A 21,140-nucleotide genomic window follows, 5' to 3' on the forward strand; every position below is an offset into this window, starting at 1 on the left:
GGAAAAGAAACAGCCCAACCCTTCTCAAAGAGCTGGGTTCCAGAACTTGCCGTTGAGATGATCCCAACTGTATCCAGCTGGTACCAGTCCGGGCAGACCAAGACGGGCAGAGCCTGAAGAAAAAACATGCCCAACGGCAAAGGCGTCTGCCTGCAGGACCCCTCCTGGGTCAGGCTCCGGTAGAGGGCCCTGGTTTCCCCGGTCCGGGTGAGGTGACTGTGCTCCTAGGACCGCTGAACATCAGGTATTTTTGAACGGCTCCACAAAACACAAAAAACACACAGAAAAAGTATTTGCCCCCTCCCTGGTTTCCTTTTTTTGCACACTTAAATCATTCAGGTCATCAAACAAAGTTGAATATCCGACAGAGATAACCGAAGTAATAACAAAATACAGTTTTTAAATGATGATTTAATTTATTAAGAGAAAAAAAGATATCCAAACCCACCTGGTCGTAGAAAGTAATTGCGCCCCCTTGATAAATCCTGCATGTAACGTAATTACCAACATTTTTTGGAAAGCTAGGTTACAGGGCTAATGACTGCCAGACCTGCTGATTCAAAAGATCAGAACCTTTCTCACAAAGTGAGGTACGCTAAAAGATCTCAAAAAGGAAAACATCCAGCAACAATCTTAAAGGAACACACAAACGGATGAGAGACAAAGCAATTTACATGCATCAGTCCGGGGAGGATTACAAAGGCATTTCTAAGGCTCATACCAACAGTCACACAAGGTGGGGGCCGTGTGATGGTCGGGGCTGCTATGCAGCTTCAGGACCGCGGCCTCCTGCCGTAATTGATGGAACTATGAATTCTGCCCTCTATCAGAAAATACTGAAGGTGAATGGCGGCCATCAGTTTGTGACCTCAAGCTCAAGAGCATGTGTGTTCTGCAGCAGGACATTGACCCAAAAGCTCCCAGCAGGTCCACCTCTTAATGGCTCAGAAGAAGCTAGATGAAGGTTTTGGAGCCAGTCCAGACTTAAATCTGATTGAGATGCCAAGGGAGGCACAACCAGTTATAAAGGTAAGAGGGCCATTACTTTTTCAAGTAGGTTGGAATGGATTTTTTACCTTAATAAAATCATCATTTAGAAAATGCATTTTGTATTTGTCTTTGTCTAATAATAGAAAAGTTGCATGTGACAAATATGCAAAAATTAAGATACCAGGAAACCTGCGTGGTGGTGACTGAAGCGATGGAGACCGCATGATAAACTAGATCTTATCTCTTTTCTGTTTTTTTAAACTGTTTTCCGACGTGTGACCTATTTAGATTTGGACATTTTGTGCATCTGTAACCAAATCAATTTCGTTCTGATCATAATCAATAAGTGATCTTTAAATCTGTGTCAATTGACTATAAATATATTGAGATTTAATGTGAATACTTCTTTTAATGTCATGATAATGATGTATTATCAATATTGGCTGCATATAAGGCAATATAAATTATCCCCACCTTAACCAGCAACATCAAAGTGATCCACATCCATGTGTGTCAATAATTATACTTCAGTAGTATGAAACGTATGAATCTGAAATAAAAAGCACTTTTACTCGCAGCGGCCCAGTCGCCCCAAAGAAACTGATCTCTACTGTTGTTTTGTTGTGTGATTATAAACTAACTTTACATTTAGTTGTGTTCTTCAAGTTCTCTCAGCCTGAAATATATCATTCTCCGGAGGAGAAGCTTTTCTTCCTAAATGATATGAAATGAAATAAGATAAGATACTTTTTGTTCGGCTTTCAAGTCTTTTGCTGTGTAGCGGCAGGTTGCTAAGCAACAGGAGCAGCGGATGTAAAGCTGATGACGCAGGCAGGAAGTGACCGCGGAGGCCAGACCGCTTCAGAGACCGCTCGGTTGTTGGAGGACGCAGGCAGGGGGGGGACAAAAGTTAACGAAATGTTTTTTTGTTTTTTTGTTCGTATGTTTAAGGAGACGTGTATCGGGGACCTTCCTTTTTACAAATAAAAAAAACTTTTTTTTTTACCTGGACCAAGTCGTTTGTTTGTTGATGGTGCGACGGCTCTCTGCGGCCGGCAGGGGGCGCTGTAGGACACCTCCTCCCGTGTTTTGTGCCGGTAAACGAGTACTTCCGGGTTCTGGTGTTTACTTCTAGGAGCCGAGCAGCAGTCGGGAACTGCCCTCCTCATGGCAACGACGTTTTCTCTTTTAAAACGACATGTACTTGAGGTGCTAGGATCCACACCGCGCGACGGTAGGCTGCGTCGTCCATAAGCCCGCCGTGCCGTGACGTCACGGCGCGAGCTAGCAGGCGCTAGCGTGCTCGCGCAGGCTAACCGGCTAACGTTAGCCTTCAACGCCAACAACGAAACGTGTGTCAAAATGTGTCGCAACGTGAAAGTTACAATGCTCCTCTCGTGGTTTTAGATGGTGCTGGTTAAAGTAGTGACGTCAGAGTTGTGATTTAATTGTAATTCTTATGGATTACACTTAAAATATGGTGTCTGAACAATAAATAGTGGCGCAGCAGAGCGTATTGTAGCTGGAGCAAGTGGTCATATACGTATGAACAGTTCGGGTACTTAAACCAAACCGTCAACTTGGAAGCAATTTGTGAATGTTTTAAATTAGGAATAAACGTTTAAATCAGAATCACAACCATTTAATGCTGTAGTACGTTGGACACACAAGGAATTCGTCATGGCGGCTGGTGCAAACATTGGTGCTGTGCATGTTGTTGTTGCACTTTGAAGTATTAGTTTGCATTAATAAAGTGTGGACAGTAAAGTGTAACATTATGCATTGTGTACTCCTCAAATCTCCACAGCGGCCCCGGCTGCAGGGCTCCATCATCGGGACTGGCTGATGAAGAGTCCGCCATTGCAACAGCCATGAAGAAGAAAAGCAGACGCGCGAAACCGTCGGCGGCTACGGGACAGCCCGGCGGGACGCGCCCAGCGGGGGGCGTCGGCGAGGACGAGGGGGCGCCCGGACTCCGGGGGCGACCCCGGAGGAGCGTGCCGGACACCACGGACGGTTTGTACCGCGACTCCACCGCCGCGGGGGCGGACAAGAGCGACAACCCTCGGACGCCGCCGGAGAGCAAGTCCAGAGCGCCAGGTGCGTGTCGCAGGGGATCGCACTAAACCCAGGGCGGGGCGGTATGGACCAAAGGTCGTATCGCGGTATGTTTTGGTTGGATATCGATATACGGTATATATCCCGATATTTTCTCCACATTAAAAGGGAAGAAGACCTGAACGTCAAATGTGAAGGCAAAGTCAAAGCCAAATATGACATGTCATTAGTCGTTTAATTGAAACCAGCAATTTCAGTTAAGGAGTTCAAATAAAATAAAATGAATAAATTAAATTAAACAACAAATAACTGCTCAGCCGTTCAAATAATAATATGTAAACATAGTGTATAACAGGAGTATTCTTTTTGAAAACAAAACTCCATAAGGTGCACATAAATAAAAAAAATATCAATGCAAAATGGGTCACATTAGCGAGCCGACTTCAGTGTACATGTTTGGGAGTTCTTCTCTTGCAAAGTAGTTGCGGCTGGGAAGCTCATACCTCGGGTCCATCGTTTTCAGGAGCATCTTGAATCCGACTAGTTCAACAGTTGCAACGGGGCCCATGTCTTCAGCAATGTGATAGGACACCGCTTTCGTTATAGTGCACCACGTGTCACTTTTCTTTTCGTAAGGCACACTGCGGGAAAATGAGGTTTGCAGCGAGCTTTGTTTCGGGGGGCTGGAGCTTGTTTGGGGCGGCTTCTGTGGCGCGCAGTTTCACACACTCCTCGGGTTGCAGTTTGTGCCGTTGTTATAGGTGGTGAAAAAGATTTGAAGCGCTCTCACCCCTGGCTGTAACCTGTTTATGGGACTCCCTACATATAATGTTATTTTGTTTCTCATCGGATACTTTAAATCCGAACCAATTTTTTTTTTACGAACCAATTCCTCCTCCGCACGCTGCGCAGACGTTGTTGCTTCCTCCATGTTTGTTGACGTGTGTGTCCCTGCCCCTCCCCCCTCTGCGCGGGAAAGAGGATGGGCGGGGCGAGGGCGAGAAGCAGGGCAGAGAGCTCCGGGTCGGCAGCTTGCTTGCAGAGCGCAAATGGAAATATATCGATGTATGCGAAATTGTCTAATTCTATATCCCATTAAAAAATATATCGATATATTCGTTTATACCGATATATATCGCCCAGCCCTGACTAAACCCCCCTTTAATAGCGTGGGGCCTTTTTCTTACCCATCTGTTGCGTGGTGATGCTCTGCGAACGCCACAATCATGTTAGTGCAAATAACTTTGTTTTGAGCACACGTTTGACGTAACGCAAACTTCAATTTGCAGCCATTTTTCTCTTTGAGAATCCACTGATCTGCTCAGAGACCCATCAGAACGCTGAGCCGTTGTTTTCCCCCCAGCAGGCAGACTGTCGACGGCCCTCTGTCGCCTCTGCCACGGGAAGTTCTCGCCGCGCAGCCTGCGGCGCGCCTTCGACAAGTGGCCCCAGGACGCCGTCGAGTCGGACGCAGCCGCCCGGTCGCCCCTCCTGTTCCACGCAGACTTCCAGCGGCTGGTCGGCGTGCAGTTGGACCGAGATCCCCGCCTGTCAGAGTTCATCTGCAAGAAATGCCACTCCAAGTTCTACAAGTGCCACGGCATCCTGCTCAGGTTTCTGCAGAGAGTCAACCTCCCACCGGTTGGGAAAGAGAACCTGCAAAGCTGGTGAGTCCCAAGTAAGGACCAAACAAAAGAAGGATTCTGGAAGAAAAATCTACAAATGAAAAACAAGAGTTTGTTTCCATTTCAGGAAGAAGTGTCCAGAGGCCTCGATGCACCGCGCCGCAACAAGTAAACAAAAGCGTTGCCGTCTGCTTTTTGCCTCCACAAACCACAAGTTAACTGACGGCGTTACCGTTCTCCTCCCAGCGCCACAGTCCATCACCTCGGACCCCGAGTGCCTCCGCCGCCTGGTGTCCTGGGCCCACCACCACGGCGAGGCCTGCCGCTGCTGCCCCAACCTGAGGGAGGTGCTGCAGGAGCGGTGCCGGGGCTCCGTCAGGGCCGTTTGGGGCTGCGTCGACGGCCACAGCTACGCCATGGGCGCCCGGACACTCGCCGCGGACCTGTGCGCGGGGGGGATTTCGGAGCAGGACGGTGAAGAAGCGCAACCCAGCGGGGACGGAAGTACGGGCGCTGAGGCTCGGCGCGGTCCGCCTGCACTTCCTGCACAGACGCAGAGCTCGTCGGCGGCGGCGGCGGCGGACTGTACCGACGACACGGAAGGTGACGTCTGATCGCTGAATTCCTTTCTGAGGATCTGTGATGGATGTTTTTCTCGGGGCCGGTTCCTCCGTCGCGGTCGCCACCCAATTGTCTTGTGGTTTCCCCGTCCTTAGACGCCGGCAGCCAGCAGGGGGCGTCTCCTGCTCCGGCGCAGCTGGAGGACCCGGCCGCTGACAGCGATGCGTCAGACAGGTCAGTCACACCGTTTCTTTCCAATGTGATCGGATTAGTTAAAAGGGCCACAGGTCATCAGCGAGGACTCACTGTGCGTGCGCGCAGGTTCGACTCTGAGGGCGACTTTGAGGAGGGCCGGAGAGGAGAGTTGTCCTACGATGAGATGTTTGAGCCGTACGCAGACAAGAGGTGGGTCCGGTTGTTCTAAGCGGCGGCGGCGGGCGGAGGGTTGACCCGGGTTCTGCGTGTCGAGTGAACCTTTCTGTCGCCCCCCCCCCCCCCCCCCCCAGAGCGCGCAGGGTGACGGCCCCCAGCAAGAGGAGAAGGAGCCCAAAGGCCCTGGCGGAGCCCAAAGTAAAGAAAAGGCCGGGGCCCAAACCCGGCTGGAAGAACAAGCTGAAACCTAAAGGGTACGTGACACACGGCTAAAGGTTAAAGGCTCTGACTTTGACCTCAGCTGGAAGCATCCTAAACCCTCACAAACTGCTTGTTTCCAGAGAGGAGCTGCCCAACATCTACAAGTGTCCGTATCAGGGCTGCACCGCCGTCTATCGAGCTCCCGATGGCCTGAAGGTCAGAAAGAACCAAAGCTCAGTATTCTGATTCTGATATTCGCTGCGTGTATATACCCCTGGAAGCACCACACAGTTCTAATGGGGACGGGACCTCACTTAGGATAAGAGCAACAGAATTGTTTGTCACTTTTTTCAAATCCCTAAAAAACCGTCGTGCAGTCGTAAGCTGAAGGACTTTAAAGTCCTCGATAGTCCGCCGGCTACTTCAGCGCTCCTCAAGCAGCGCCGCGAATGACCGTGTCTTCCTGTCGGCTCCCCAGAAGCACATCAAGGAGCACCACGAGGAGGTGAAGGAGCGACCCTGCCCTCATCCCGGCTGCAACAAGGTGTTCATGATCGACCGCTACCTGCAGCGCCACGTCAAGCTCATCCACACAGGCGAGTTCCTCCATTTGGTTGAACCGCTGCTCGTCCGAGTGAGGACTTTGAGTCTGGAGTAGAATCTACAAAGAATTCATTTCAAAATCTTATGGGTTTTTTTGTTGATTGACTCAAATTGGCAAATAGAATTTTTACAGGTAAGTTAAAACAGGCTGCACCTGTGAAATATGTTGTTTTTACAAACGTGTGGAATTGTTTTTGGTTGTATTACTTTTGCTTATTTCTGACTGAAGCATTAATCACACGTGACGCGTTTGAGGACCCTCAGAAAGCTGGGAGTCTGACCATTGTGTAAAGAATTACCGTATTTTCCGCACTATACGGCGCCGCGCCTTCAACGAACGACCTATTTTACGGCATTTTTCATACATGTGTGGCGCATGAGATCCTGCAGTCAAACGTTTTGGGCGTCGGGGCGGGTGGAGACGGTGCGTTCAGGGTCCGATCGATGCCGCAAGGTGCGTCCGCTCCCCACGCCTTAAATCTTCGGCTGCTTTTAGAATGACTTATTTTACCGCGGAAAATGCGGTACGCTCTCTTTGGGGCTCAGATTGTTGACGTGCATTTTGGCTGAAGTGTGTCTTGTGCGTGTTTGCAGAGGAGAGGAACTACATTTGCGATCAGTGTGGCCAAACCTTCAAACAGAGGAAACACCTCTCAGTCCACCAGATGAGACATTCGGGGGCCAAGCCACTCCAGTGAGTACCGATCACGTCACGTCGCCGCTTCCAATCTTCTGCAGTCGGTGTAAATAAAGCATGAGCCCTGTATTTTATTTTGGTGGGTCGTTAAGAACGAACCACGTGACATCGCGCTCCTTCCCCATCAGATGCGAGGTGTGCGGCTTCCAGTGCCGCCAGCGGGCGTCGCTCAAATACCACATGACCAAGCACAAGGCGGAGGCCGACCTGGAGTTTGCGTGCCTGATGTGCGGAAAGCGCTTCGAGAAGGCCCACAACCTGAACGTGCACATGTCCATGGTGCACCCGCTCATTCAGGCCAAGGTTCAGAGAAGCAGCCAGCAGCAGCAGCAAGCCCCGCCCCCTCCTCCTCCGTCCTACTCAGACCTGCACGCCATGGCCCTGAGCGGGGAGGCGGTTCGGCAAGACCACGACAGATGACGGCGGGCGAGCCGAACACGTTTAACTAACGGCAACGAGGGGCCGAGCTGCCGAGTCAGCGGGTGGAACGGAACTCTTTGACACGTGTCACAAAAAGATGAATGACTTTTGGACAAAACGATTCCCTGTGTTTTATTTTCTATTAAGTTATTGCGTTACATTACTATTGGCGCTAAAAGGGCTTCTGATGTTCATGTGTCCTGTGTGCATTATGTAGAAAAATACGTATAAATAAAACGTAGGAATTCTTTTTACAAAGCAGTATTTAGTCCCGTTTCTGGGAGGCGGTCGAGTCAGAACCACCAAGGTGCAGGTGAGAAGATCCGGTGTCTTGGCATCTGTTAGAGGAAGTCCATCTCTGGGCTGAGGCTCTCGGGCTGGAGGTGCATGGAGAGAGCCGCTGCCACCTCGGGGTCCAGGTCTGAGCACTGGGACTCCAGCTGGGGGGGGAAGAGACCGTGAGAGTCAGGTCCACTTCGCCCAAAATACATCTAAATATATTAAAGTAGCACAATCCATGGTAAATTTATTCTACTCGGGTCTCAAGGGGAGCTCTGAAATAAGGGAAAATGGTGGGTGGGGGGGCGGTTACCTCCCTGAGTCCACTGGAGGACGCGGCGCCCGGCGGCGTCTGCGGGATCGCTCCCAGGAGAAACTGTTTGGCGCGGCTCAGAATCCCGAAAGGCTCCACCTGAGAAAACAAACTCGGCGTTTTTTTCCCCCCAACGTCGTCCCGCTCCAAAAAAATAAAAAATAAATAACCGCGGCTCGCTCACCTGAGGGGGTTCGGCCACGCCTCCCTCCAGGAAGAGCCGCAGCAGGCCGGCGTAGCAGGGGACGGCGGTGCGGAGGAAGCCCGGGCTGCGCGCCGCGCGGCGCCGCAGCTCGGCGCTCTGCCGCAGCAGCAGGCTGGACGCACGCGATTTAAAAAAAAAAAAAAAAAGAGGCGCCGTGAGGACGTCGCCTCGGCGAGCGGGAATGTGATGGTGGAGGGGAAAATGGAACCGACCTGTAGAAGGCCCACGGCATCAGTCGGGCGAACTGGTCCGACATCACCGCGGCGATGGGCTGGTAGACGCCTCGTTCTGGCGGTTTCGAGAGGGGAAACGTGTCACATTCCAGTGCTTCAGCGGGGGGGGGGGCGGGATGATGAGAGGCGTGTCACTTACCGCTTGGATGGAAGAGGAGGAGCCAGTCGGCGCAGTCCACCAAGGCCAGCAGCAGGTCGCTGCACAGAGCCGCCGACGCCGCCCCGCGGGGGGTCTCCTCCTGCGGACGCAACGCGACACACTCAAGAGAGCACGGCGCCATCTAGAGGGAGACCTCATTTACAACACACTCACTGACGGCAAACATGGACCAAATTCACATCACACGGTCCTTTCATGCCTCTAGTTATTGACCTTCTGACCTTTTGGGTGACCCCTTTCCCCTCTGACTGCATATGAAGCGGAAATGCTTCACTGTAATCTGACCCTCGCTGGCGGAGGCAGCTGTTGGTAATTATGAGGTACCTGTGGATCCAGGAGGGATGACAGATGGTCCTTAACGCACAGGAAGAGCAGGAAGACCAGCACCTGAAAAAGAGATGAGACAGCAGCAGGTAAACACTTGCTTAAATAGTTTAACTGCTACTGTGGGAATACGTCAAAAATAACCTAATTTGTAAAGTGTTTGTAAAAATAAAAGTGCACATTAGACTACTTTTGAATTCTGCACATAACACTGCAATTAGAAATGTCAATCATTGCCCAGCGCTAATATATATATTTTTATATAAATTTATATTTATTTATTTAAATTTATTATTTATATTTTTTATATATATATATAAATATATATATATTTTTATATTTAAATTTATTTATTTATATATTTTTTTAGATTTATTTATATATATATAAAATATATAATATATATATATGTAAAATCATACATACACAGGTCAATAATAACACGGTTATTGAGAGGTGTGTTCTCACCTGTCGGTGCAGCTCGCTGAGGCCCCGCCCACCGCTCACGCTGCCTCGCCAGGCCCGGTGCAGGCTGGCAGCCAGCAGCAGAGCAGCAGCAGCCGCTGGCGCCGCCGGCAGCAGCTGCCCCTTCTCCAGCCTGGACGGCAGACCGATTAAGAATGGAATCAGATAGATGGAACCTCGACGCGAGCGCATACTGAAACCGGCAGCGCGACTTTGCGCGAGGTCACCTGCAGGCCCAGGTGCGACAGTCCTCCAGGAGCTGCAGCTGCGCCGGGAGAAGCTCTCCGTCACACAGACGCCGCCAGAGGGACGACAGCACCGGAGACAGACGCTCCCACCAGTGCTACACACACACACACACACACACAAAAATAAAAGATTTATGAAACGTGCAACCTTACTGCTGTCATGGATTTCATAACCACATAATATGACCATGTGATGCAGGTTGTTCCATCGTTTTGATCACTATAAATACGTAGAGGAAATCCAGCGTTCTGATTGGTTAAGAGTGAGTCACAAGCAACGGGTTGGATTTTGCGCAAACGTTAAGTTGACATTTCAGCTTTTAGCTCGGTGGCGATCGCCAAAAAAAAAAAAAAACACCCAGAAATCCCACAAATGATGAGTTTGGGGCGAAGCTTTCCCAACCGGACAATCAATTAATTAATTAATTAATGAACACAACCAGGACCAAGAAACTGGAGCATCTTTTATCGCATCGTTCACGTTTGTGGAAGTGAATCTGTGTCGTGGGACGTGTACAAATGTCAGCTGTCGGTTACTGAATCGTTCAGACACAAACCACGTTGTTAATGGGCGTGGCTGAAATCCGGTCGCCATAGTCGCTCGCTCCTTTTGTGCGACGCACGCTCCCGATCTAGAATCGATTGCTCTTCCCGGATGTTGCGGTTTTTATTATTTGCGGTTGAACGTTTTGCAGTTGAATGTTTTAACATTGAGAAACATTACGTGATTTCAATGCATAAATATTCAGTGCTACTTTTTCTTTGCAAAATCCGACGACACAGATTCACTTCCATGACGTGATGAAACGCGTCCGACGGGAACAAAAGAGCTGTGGGACGCGACCCGGCGCGAATAAAACCGACGTTACCGCGGCGGAGACCAGGAGCAGCGGACAGCAGACACTGATCTGGGACCAGGCGTTGTTGACTTCTTCCCCGGGGCGTCCGCAGCGCGCGCCGGCACACAGCAGCCCCTGGAGGACACGCAGAGAGAGAGACAGAGAGGACAAGTGGGGCAACAGCTCGCGCATCGGAGATCGCGTTCCCCCGAGTCGCCACGGACGCATCCTCACTCTCAGGAAGTGTGACGTCAGGTGGCAGGACAGCAACCCGACCGGGGAACAGGCCCGTCTCTGCAGGACGGACGGACAGGACAGGAGGTGAGACGGGGGGGGGGGGGACACAGGTGGGCTCAGGACGACCTCCGGTTGGGACTCGACGAGCGGCTCACCTGGAGCCGGTTGACGTGTTCCACCAGCGCGTCGACCTCCAGAGTCGCGCCGCCTCCGTCGGGCTTCACTTTAACCAGCAGCGCTGCAGGGAGAGCCAGCACCACCCTGGACACACACACACACACACGCACAGACACACACGCTCAGCAGGCTGCACAACGAGCGGCGCGGTGAGCTACGGCGCGGCGCCCACCTGTTCCACGCGTCCAGCGCCCGCTGCAGGCCGAGCTCCGCGCTGACGCCCGCCGGGGCTGATGAGGCGCATCGCCGGGACGCCGATTCCAGCAGGAGGTCGCACACGCCGGGTCGGCCGGTTCCGTGGCGGAGGTCGGTCACTTGCATCTCGTAGACGAGCTCCTGCGCGCACACACAGTTTATTCTGATTAACGTGTTCAGAGCCACGACACTTTTCACACTGGTTTACAATCCACACACACACACACACACACACACACACCTGTAGGCGGGACAGGATGTCCGGCAGACAGGTGCCTGTGACGGACACTCTGACATCCTGCGTCTCCACACTCCGGCTGCTGTGGACGTTGAGGATGAAGAGTCACTTTTAACCGAAGGCGTAACTCTCCATCGCCACGTGGCTCGGACACACACACACACACACACTGCATCCGCCGTGTGCGCACAACGTGTGTTGTCGTCGTGCACATCGCACACCGACCTCAGCTGCTGGTCCATGACGGCGCGGAGCAGGTGAGAGCAGAGGATCCTCGTGTCTCCTCCACAGCCGCCCTGCTCCTCCGGACGGGGCAGGTAGAGCTCCCAGCAGGCCCACTGCTGGTACTCCTGACTGCACACAAACCACAGACTAATGGCGCCTGTAGGCGTGTGCGTGTGTGCGTGTGCGTGTGTGTGTGCGCTCCCCGCCGTTACCGTTCTGGGTCCGACAGCGCGTCGTCCCCTCTCTGAACGCTGAGCTCCGCGGCGAGCCATTCGGACAGCGGCAACTTGAACAAGACAACGAGGGGTCGAGGGTCACCGGGCGAAGTCATTTAAAAGGAAACAACCCGCGACGCAGCAGCGCCCTCGCCCAACGGGTACGGCACCTGGTATTGCGGCTCGCGCTGCAGCTGACGGAACGCCGGGTGCCTCCACAGGGACCCGGCGGCCTCCCTCCAGGTGGCGCCCGCCGCGGCGCCGAGCCACGGGCCCGGCGGCGGCTCCTGCCCCCGCGGGCCGCCGGCCGCGACGGGAGACGCTCTGGTCTCAGGCGACAGCCTCGGGATGAGGTACAGCAGCTAAACCAGCACACGTGGAACAATAATGCAGATGCACGATAATCCTCACTGGCGTCATGCATGTCGGTGGCAAAACGTTGTGAGCACATCAGTGGGAGGATCTAGAGCTAATGCTAAGCTAATGCTAAGATAGCTTAAACAGGTGACCCATCGTGACACTCACACCCCCCCACAGTCCTGAAAATGATGCATCAAGATGCTTCTCCTCTCAATTAAATGGCTGCAGAGAATTTGGTTGGACACGATCCGGTTCGACCAATCAGAAGGTGGCAGCCGCCCTCCGCCAACATAAGAAGCTCCGCCTTTACGTGCTTGAAATGGGACTGAAAGTAAAAGAAGAGGAAGGAGACACCTTCTTGTAGAAGCCGCTGAGGACGTAGTCCTGCCGCTGCTCCGGCGGCACCGCGTCCCCTCTGCAGATCCCGTAGGACAAAGCAGCCACGCACAACCTGCGCGGCAACACGGAGACGGTGAGAGGAGGTCCCGCCCCGCGGGGGGGGGGGGGTTGCGTCCTGCGCCGCAGCCGCGCAACCTCACCTGACGCAGAAGAGCATGCCGGCGCGCGTGCCGCAGGCCAGCGCCGAGCTGAGGGCCTCGTCGACGCGCACCGGCCCCAGCAGCCGGACCGGAGGACCCCGGGGGGCGCCGGCGTGGAGATGCACCGCCAACGCCGCCAGGCCGAGCTGGTGGGCGGCGCCCAGCGAAGACGCCTGTGTTTGGACAACGAGGGTAGCGGGTGAGGAGGAGGAGGAGGCGTGCGGTGGGGGGGGGGGGGGGATTTCGCGTACCTGGTTGCGGAACAGGTCCCGGAGTCGGTGCACGAGGGCGGAGAGGAGCTCCGCGTTGCCGAGCAGCGTGCCGACAAACATGGAGGCCCAAGAGCTTTGTCTGAAAACACATGTATTTACTTATTATTATTATTTATTTCCTATCGTTTAGCAGGAATATCGTCTTTTTGGGCTCACTTGTTGGGAGGCTTCGCTCTGGAGGCGTTGATCACGCACTGGCAGAAGCTCCTCAGGATCACGTCGACCACCTGAGAGGGGGAGAGAGAGAGAGAGAAACAGGCTTGCACACCGACGCACGCGCTGAAGGGAGCAGGCTCGCCGGGCGGGCGCCGAAGCGAGAGGAGCTTACGGTGGCGCGGCGCCCGGGGAGCTCGACGGGACCACCGGGGAAGACGGCGCTCAGAGCGTGGGCGATCCGGGACAGCCGGGCGGACAACTCTAAAGGCAGACGGGTGAGACGTCACTTCAGTCTGTCTCTCGCCCCCCCCGCCGTGTGTGTGTGTGTGTGTGTGTGTGTGTGAGACGTGACGGCGTCCTACCTCCCTCACTCGCCTCATCGAGCAGCTGCGTGAGCTCCTGCAGCTGGACGCTCAGAGCCTCCACGGGCTCATCGTCGGTGTCCGAACACGCGGCGCCGGCTGGAAACGCACAAAGCGCCGCACAAATAGGGATCACATGAAGAAGAAGAATAATAATAAACAACACTTCATTTCACAGGTGGGTTTGTTTTTAAAAGGAACTGATCAGCAGCTCTGAGCTCATAGGAACAAATAATTATTCTCATAGTTATTTTTCTTTGTCATGACGGAGAAAGAACGTCGCCACACGACAGCAATCTTCGATTATTTAAATGTTGTAAACTATGGAGCATAAACACATCAAAAACCATGAAATCAAATGCTTCTCTGCATGTGGTTGTGACTGAATCTGATTCATGCGCTTGAAATAAAACAGATTTTAAGCAATAAAAAGGAAGCTCATGTTCGGGGGTTTGTACGACAACACACGACCCACCGTCCTCGTGCCTCCGTTTCTGGCAGGACTCCACATACTGGGAATACTGGGCAGCGGGAACCTTATCTGCCCTGAAGACACAACAGTGTCACAATACGCCGACAATCGATGCATGACGATACGACTGCGGACGCACGGGTCTGAAAAAGTTGCCGTGTTGGCACCTCGCGAGGTCCCCGCAACAACTCACTTTCTCAGAGCCTCGATGAAGCTCGTCCGCGCGTCGGCCTGGACGGGAAGCTGGAATTCAAAAGACAGCGTCAAGACAAAAACGCGCACGCGTGGGCGGTGACGGCGGGACGGCGGGCGCTCACCGTCCTCGGCCTCAGCAGAGCGGGAAGGAAGCGCGTCAGGAAGTACGGCCGCCGGAATATACTGAGAGAGAGGGGGAGGAGTCAACGAGTGCTCTCTGATGTCCGCGTGGAGGCCTGCTGTGCTGCGAGTACCTGGCCTCCATCACCGTGGCGGAGATTCTCCCTGTGCTTTCAAACAGAGACACGGCCTTCTCCACGTCCTGCACCGCCTGGCCCTGCACACGCACACGCACACGCGTCACAAACGGTTCAGATGTCCACAAAACAGCAGCTGAAATACATCATTCGATGCCAGTTAAAAAAACGCGCACGTCGTTAAAGCGACGCGGTCGCGCCGCCGCCGTTACCTGCAATGACGCCGCGCCTTCGCCAGAGACGTCCTCGTATAAACCCATGTCCTCCACTGGCTCCTGCACACACACACACAGGTGTGAAAAAAAACACGTGACCGGTTCAAAAGAGGACCGACGCCGTGGATTTTTACCTTGAGGTCAGCCAGCCGGGTCTTGGCCAGAGAGACGTACTCCATCAGGAGACTCCGGTGCTTCACAGGTACGTATGGAGACTGCAGGATGTGGACCTACGAGGGGGTGAAATGATATTTATACAATATATAATATAATATTCATGCATCCTCCGTGTGGGTTGTCCTTCATTCAGAGGATCCCCGCTGGTGTCCACTGGGTCGTCGCTTTAAGCAGACAAGCCCGGGGCGAATGTTGTGGGACGTGAGAGAGAGAGTGTTGCGACCTTGAGGTACTGCGGGGGTTCAAAGGGCACCAGGTCAGACAGGAACTTCAGCAGAAAGACCAGGGATTTCTTACTGGCCGCATGGGGGCCACCGCCTCCCCCGAACGACATCTGGAAAAAGGGGGCAGAAAAGCACAGGTCACGATAAAGACGACGTTAATCCAAACCACGTGTGTGTTTGCGAAGCACGACGCGACACCTTGAACCAGCTGCCGTAGGACGGGAAGACGGCGGGTCCCTCCAGCGCTCCCTGGCGCGCCAAGAGGAAAGCGGTGATCATGCTCTCCAAGTCGTAGCCTTCAAACGCCGAGCTCAGCAGTCCGGACAGCAGCTCTGCTCGCAGGGGGAGAAGCGGCGAGAGTTTTACGGCGGTGATGCTTTTAAGCGTCTCATTTCCCTTCATCCACGTGCATTCTGGGTTCCTCAACCACCGTAAAAGCGGCGCTCTCACCTCTCAGGCGGAGCTGCGCGCCCGGGTTGCACACCAGCAGCGTGGACAGGAAGCACAGGACGTGCTTCCAGTTCACCTCGCGGGTCTCCAGAACCTGCCGCAGGTGTCGCAGCAGCTGCTCCACACCGAAGACCACGGCCAGCTGTAACAACAACGTTGATTCCATTTGCAAATAATTGCACCAGCCGAGCTGCTTTCCCGATGCTCTTGTGAACTCAGTCCGTTCTTGTGCAGGTTTGTCTCTGACGTCCTTGGACAACTCTTGGTGGTTGAAGGTGTGAAGTATGATCACCTACTGAGATCGGGTTACCTTGTGTGCTTCTTGGGCCCATAACTGGTCATCGGGAGCCAGAGTTCTTGCCGTTTGCTCGGAGGTTCAAATACTTATATTTTCTCCATCAAATGCAAATAGTCATAAAATGCAGTTTTCTGGATGTTTTTTCTTGATATTCTGTTTCTCACTGTTAAAATACACCTACTAGTATAATTATAGATCACACATTTGCATCGGCAGGGGTTTCAAATACTTATTTTCCCCACTGTACGTGAAAAAAACGGCACACGTGACGGTAAACAAAAGTGCTTCAAACATTTACCTTGCGGAACAGAGAGGTCAACAGCGCGTTGGATTTGGCGAAGGTCCACTCGTTCTGCAGGGCGACGGCATCGGACACTGCGGGTTTGAGATGAACTGGTTTTTACTCATTTCTTAAGTCTTTCCCGAAGCGGAATTTCCGAACCCCAATAGAGGGTTAACCAGGTTTAAGTATAACGCATTATCGAGCAAAAGGAGGGCAGCATGTACTTACCGGTTAATTGCGGCTTGTAAGTGAGAGTCTGGGTGAGCGAGTGTGTGAAGAACCGCTGAAGGGTCTCTCCCGAGGCCGAAACCCCACACAGCGAGGCGTCGAACACCTCGAGCCTGATAGGCAGAACAAACAAGAGGCAAAAAGAACAAATACATCACCCAGAACTGCCGCCTACACCTTCTGTGAGGACACAGTAACCTCCGACCCCCCCCAGATACTCCGGGCGTTACGGGAACACGCCAACGTGGGAGCGTCTTTAAACCTGCATTCTCTCTAGTGGCCATTAGAGGGCGCAAAGGTCACATGGTATAAAAGTCAGAGGAAAAACGCTCTACTTCTGACTTGATTTATTCCCTCAGTAAACCACAAATTACTTTATGGTCTCAGTCATCATTGCATATTTAAATTAATACGGGGCTCTCGTCATTATTAGAACCTGTTTCCCGTTTCTTTAGACACAAGCTCTCGTCATGAAGCTCAATAAGACACACAAACCATAGCTCAGCTGCAGCACACGGCGGCATCGGACTCCTTTCCACAGTGTCAAGCAGCCCTGAGGAAGGAAAAAAAAAAAAACAAAGTGTTGCAGCATGAGCGTTGGAGTACGACACTCAGACGTTAGTAGCGGTCTGAAGGCTTCAGCCGATGGCCCGGGGCCACGCGGACTCACAGAAGAGCAGGTCGTCCAGCGCCGAGCAGCAGAGCAGCTGCGCCTTCCTGTCGGCGGCCGCCGGCCTCGGGCTCAGCTCAAAGCCGCTCCCCACCAGGACGCCGACCACCGCTGAAACACAGGCGCTCCTGCCGTCAGCATCGTCCACGGCGGCGCGGCGGCATTTGGGGAGAGGTTTACTGGGAGGCGACTCGAGACCACCAGCGGATTTCTTTTCGTAGCTCGGGTGGTCGCTTTTAAAAACGCCGAACCCTGGCAGGGCAGGTCTACGGCTTCGACACGGGTGTGCGGATGAAGCGGCTCCATTTTATTCCCTCGGCCGATTTCAGAACGTTAGAGGGGTGTTGACACGGGCGGTGTTATTCTACAGAGCAGCCATGACATCATGTTGGACACGAGGGACGTCTTAGTGCAGAGGCCTGAAAGTGGGGGTCAGAGGTGACCGGCCCGCCGTGCTACAGTGACCCCCCTCCCCCCAGTCATAAGTGAAACTGGTTTCCACGGTAACCATGAAGGCGTTAACTGCTGTTGCAATGTTGATGAATGAATGAGCCACTGTCCTTACTCGAGAGCATCTTCTTGGTCTCCTCGCCTCCACGTGCAGGCGTCCAGCCGCACAGAGCCTTCAGCTGAGACACCAACCACGGCCTCGCGTCTTCGTCACTGCAGGGAGAAACAGAGCGACGGGGTTGGCCGGTGTCCTCTGCTGCAGCAGGACGTCCTGAGTGTTCAGGTAGTTTGGACGTTTGGTCCCAAAAATCAACGGAATAATCGTCACACATTCAGAGAAAAAGGATGAACTTGTTCCAACCTCCATTAGATGCAGATGGTCAAAGTAAATGATTCACTGCTGTATTTACAGCAGCAGTTTCAGATCGTTATTAACAGTCAAACCCTCTAAAGAATGTCTGCGCTTCATTAGCGGAGCACTTCTGTGACTCGTTATTATCTGACGCGACACTAAAGGCTAAACTCACCTCTCTATGATGTGCCTCAAGGTGAGGATGTTGTAAAAGTGGAGATGGCACACCACCTCCAGGTCGGGAACGCGCTGTACAAATAGCACATGATAACATTCCATTTACCAGTCTTCACAGGAAGTCCAGGCTCTGTCTTTTTTTTGTGGACGTTCAGCCTGACTAAAGGGATGAATCCACTGTTCAGAACAACTTACTGGAATTACAAATTGTGCAAAAGCGTCACCTGATCCCTCCTGTACTCCTGCCACAGCAGTTTGGGGCACAGCGCCCCTTGTGACAGCAGTTCTCTGCTGGACTCCAGCAGGACGCACAGCTGGACCTGAGGAGGACGGGGAGGGGACACATTTTTTACATCACGCGTCACATTTTAATCCTCTCGCTGGAGTCCCACGGGTGTTTGCGCAGCCCAAGTCACCTCTTTGGATAGGTTAAGACACTGCCGTTGTGTGTCCGCGTAATGATGAAAATTGGGTGGCTTTTTGGGGTTATTGAGGGCAACGAAAGGCGGAGACCTGCCCATCAAAAAGGTTACCAATGGCAGCCTCGAGTGTCCACTCAACCTCATTCAGGATGCACTGAATGCAGGAAATAGTGATGCTTGAGGAGGCTTGTTAAAGCACGTGCACGGTGCTCACGCGGACTCTGACTCGCCGCCGTTCAAAACAAATGAGAAAACTCACGCGCTGGGAGGAGGTGAGGAGCCCCCTCGCCTCGTCCTCTCCCTCGCCGACGATCTCCTTCAGCCTCTCCACCACCATCGTCACCGACAGCGCCGCCACCGGGACGCCCAGCCGGCCGGCCCGCCGCCGCAGCTCCCGCACTGCGCACAACAACGACCCGCCCCGCGGTGGCCTTTAGCGCCGCGCCACGCGTTTCCGCGGGGCTCCTTTTATGAAAGCGGACGGCCGTCCAGCAGATGAAGGCCGCGGGGGGAAAAGGTAAAAAACCTCCGGGGGGGGAAAACACTCACCCAGCAGGGCGGCCGAGGCGGCGGACGGGACGCCTCCAGTCGGTTTCTGCTCGCCGTTCCGAGTGTGGAGAACGTCCCACGGATCTGTATCCTGAAGAGACGTAACGCGTGTCATCATATCACACATGTGGTAATTGACCCAGAAGAATGATCATGAATCGTGGCGTTTGTGCAGCCCGGTGGGCGCTGCTGGTGGTACCGAAGGCCTCTCGCTCACCCCGACCTCCCTGAGCAGAGCGCAGATGTTCTGCTGCTGCTCCAGCAGCTGGATCGCCGCCTGCTGCAGACCGCCAGCATCTTCCCGCTTCGGCCTCTTCGCCACGCGGCCGGCTGGGAAAAACACACAAAACGCTCCAGATGTTTTGAGTGGACTGTTTCAGCAACGAATAACATGGACAAATAGTATGTCATTGGGTTACTTTGTTGTACTTCAATAGCAAAAACGAGGAGGCCCTTGTGAATACAGGTTCAGGTGTTTTCTACCTCATGAAAAAGCGGATCCCTCCTAACAGGTAAGGGGCAATAGAAGGTATCGACGGGGTATTCAGATATTCAGCATGACGCCGCTACTTCGAGCCAAAACTCCACCTAAGAACCCGCCAACTCTCCGCTTCCACAAAGTTGACGTAACGTCAACAGGCGCGAGACATTCTGCGTCGACGCGGAAGTGACGTGGCTGAAACAACGTCTGCGGCGCTGGTTTTGTGCGGCGGGTTCTCGTTGCTCGCGGCTAACGCGGCTAACGCGGCTAGCCGCTGTCCACTCACCGAGGAGGCTCGACAGAGTCCTCTTCTCGGGAGCCGCTTCACACGAGTCGCTCGCTGACATTCTTCGGTCTTCTGCTCTGCTGTGTGTTCGGTTCTGTTGTGTGTTCGGTTCTGTTGTGTGTTCGGTTCTGTTGTGTGTTCGGTTCTGCGACAGAACGCTTCGCTTTCCTGCGGCGCTGTCAGCTTCTCCCCCTCAACCGCGTTGCCCCTCGCGCTCTCCTCTCCCATTGGTCTGGGCGAGAGCCAATCAGGAAAGACTATTTCTATGTGTGGGACAAACAGAAACTATTCCAGAGTTTTAAAGGATTTATTATAGGGTGTAGGAGTTTTAAAAGATAGTCCTTTTTTTAAATTCTAGATGACTTCATTTACAAAAAAAAACGCCTGTCTGTCTGTCTTTACCATCTCTTGAAGTCATTTTATTTTTGCGTCCCACAGAGTCCTCTTCTGTTTGTTGCTAAGCAACGTTCTTTGTTATCAAACACAACTCCGGATAACAGAGCAACATGTTGTGAATCACATTTAACTAAACTGTTTGTCTGTTCTGGCGTTGCTGCACACGAGCACGTGTTTGTTCAGCTTATCTGCGTTCAAAAAGGTTGAATAAAAGTGAAATTGGAGTTGCTATGATGTTATTTACCCATGATTTGTTGTTACATTTGATGTCACACAGCCCTCTCCTGCGACCTCTAAAGAGGGATCAACAGGCAGCCATGTGGTTTCTTTACGACCAGCATGCAGGAAGCAGGAAGCGGAACGTTCCAGTGGGGATTTCTGACAAAGTGGGTAACAACTCACCTTTGTCCCCATGTTGGTATGTGTGTTGGATGCTTGCCATGCCCAGCGGGTGTGCTGGAGGCAAGAGGGGAGGGCAGGCAGTGAGGCCTAGTGTTTGTGCAGGGGATGAAGTCAGCAGTGACATCATTGGGTTGGACCAGGTATACGGGGGGGACGTGTATCAGGGACCTGCCTTTTTACAAATAAAAAAATCCAAGTCTCGCTTGCCTGCCTCCTAATTCCAGGATTCTCTCGGCCGTGGCAGCCTCACAAGTGGTGTCACAAGTGGGATCCAGGCCAGTAGGAGACAGTGAAGAAAATGTCAACCAGACAAAAGACAAAAGCAGCTGATCCTCGACAGAAGGCGGAACAAGATGACAGAAACCAACAAAGGGACAGCAGGTGCCCAACCCCACGAGCAAGAAAGTATAACTCAGCTGTCAAGACTTATGAAATCCCTGATGTTGCATCAGCAGGCTGAGCGCGATGACAGGACAGAACATGAACATAAGCAACAGGAGGAGCGATGGAAGCGAATCCAGCACCAATTTGTACAGCTCCAACTAGAGGTAACCCAGGACCGTCAGGCTCGTCGGTACCTACAAGAA

The 21,140-nt window shown here is 53.0% G+C and overlaps 2 protein-coding genes across 18 annotated transcripts; one reads left to right on the forward strand and one right to left on the reverse strand.

Moving 5' to 3' along the window:
• The first annotated feature begins 2,022 nt into the window (after positions 1-2,022).
• Positions 2,023-7,785, forward strand: LOC120809146 (zinc finger protein 276). 6 transcript variants are annotated; one of them, XM_078082200.1, is made up of 12 exons: positions 2,023-2,224; positions 2,798-3,006; positions 4,415-4,715; positions 4,801-4,841; positions 4,920-5,276; positions 5,390-5,468; positions 5,556-5,639; positions 5,741-5,860; positions 5,948-6,023; positions 6,286-6,403; positions 7,005-7,104; positions 7,200-7,785. In XM_078082200.1, exons 2-12 carry the CDS (start codon positions 2,862-2,864, stop codon positions 7,525-7,527), a joined length of 1,749 nt encoding a protein of 582 aa, XP_077938326.1. In that variant the 5' UTR covers positions 2,023-2,224; positions 2,798-2,861; the 3' UTR covers positions 7,528-7,785. The 6 variants fall into 6 exon arrangements, with proteins under 6 accessions (XP_077938326.1, XP_077938327.1, XP_077938324.1 ...); XM_078082201.1 differs by having other exon boundaries at positions 7,236-7,785; XM_078082198.1 differs by having other exon boundaries at positions 2,060-2,224; positions 2,798-3,090; positions 4,412-4,715; positions 7,236-7,785.
• On the reverse strand, positions 7,634-19,994 carry LOC144383677 (Fanconi anemia group A protein homolog). 12 transcript variants are annotated; one of them, XM_078082192.1, is made up of 42 exons: positions 19,756-19,994; positions 19,206-19,318; positions 18,989-19,079; positions 18,699-18,838; positions 18,242-18,337; positions 18,016-18,089; positions 17,604-17,701; positions 17,039-17,149; positions 16,864-16,921; positions 16,369-16,481; positions 16,156-16,232; positions 15,560-15,701; positions 15,308-15,441; positions 15,109-15,219; positions 14,843-14,938; positions 14,706-14,768; positions 14,491-14,573; positions 14,359-14,419; positions 14,235-14,284; positions 14,045-14,115; positions 13,570-13,668; positions 13,380-13,468; positions 13,208-13,278; positions 13,031-13,130; positions 12,780-12,952; positions 12,595-12,691; positions 12,051-12,242; positions 11,878-11,951; positions 11,666-11,794; positions 11,444-11,522; positions 11,180-11,343; positions 10,986-11,091; positions 10,828-10,887; positions 10,624-10,728; positions 9,734-9,849; positions 9,510-9,639; positions 9,042-9,104; positions 8,697-8,796; positions 8,537-8,612; positions 8,304-8,436; positions 8,120-8,218; positions 7,634-7,967 (listed from the first exon to the last, which is right to left on the reverse strand). In XM_078082192.1, exons 1-42 carry the CDS (start codon positions 19,814-19,816, stop codon positions 7,869-7,871), a joined length of 4,197 nt encoding a protein of 1,398 aa, XP_077938318.1. In that variant the 5' UTR covers positions 19,817-19,994; the 3' UTR covers positions 7,634-7,868. The 12 variants fall into 12 exon arrangements, with proteins under 12 accessions (XP_077938318.1, XP_077938317.1, XP_077938316.1 ...); XM_078082191.1 differs by having other exon boundaries at positions 11,444-11,519; positions 18,213-18,337; positions 18,699-18,904; positions 19,188-19,318; positions 19,472-19,957; XM_078082190.1 differs by having other exon boundaries at positions 18,213-18,337; positions 18,699-18,904; positions 19,188-19,318; positions 19,472-19,957.
• Between the last annotated feature and the right edge of the window lie 1,146 nt (positions 19,995-21,140).

This window comes from Gasterosteus aculeatus, chromosome X, assembly GCF_964276395.1.
Source record: "Gasterosteus aculeatus chromosome X, fGasAcu3.hap1.1, whole genome shotgun sequence".
NCBI lineage: Eukaryota > Metazoa > Chordata > Actinopteri > Perciformes > Gasterosteidae > Gasterosteus > Gasterosteus aculeatus.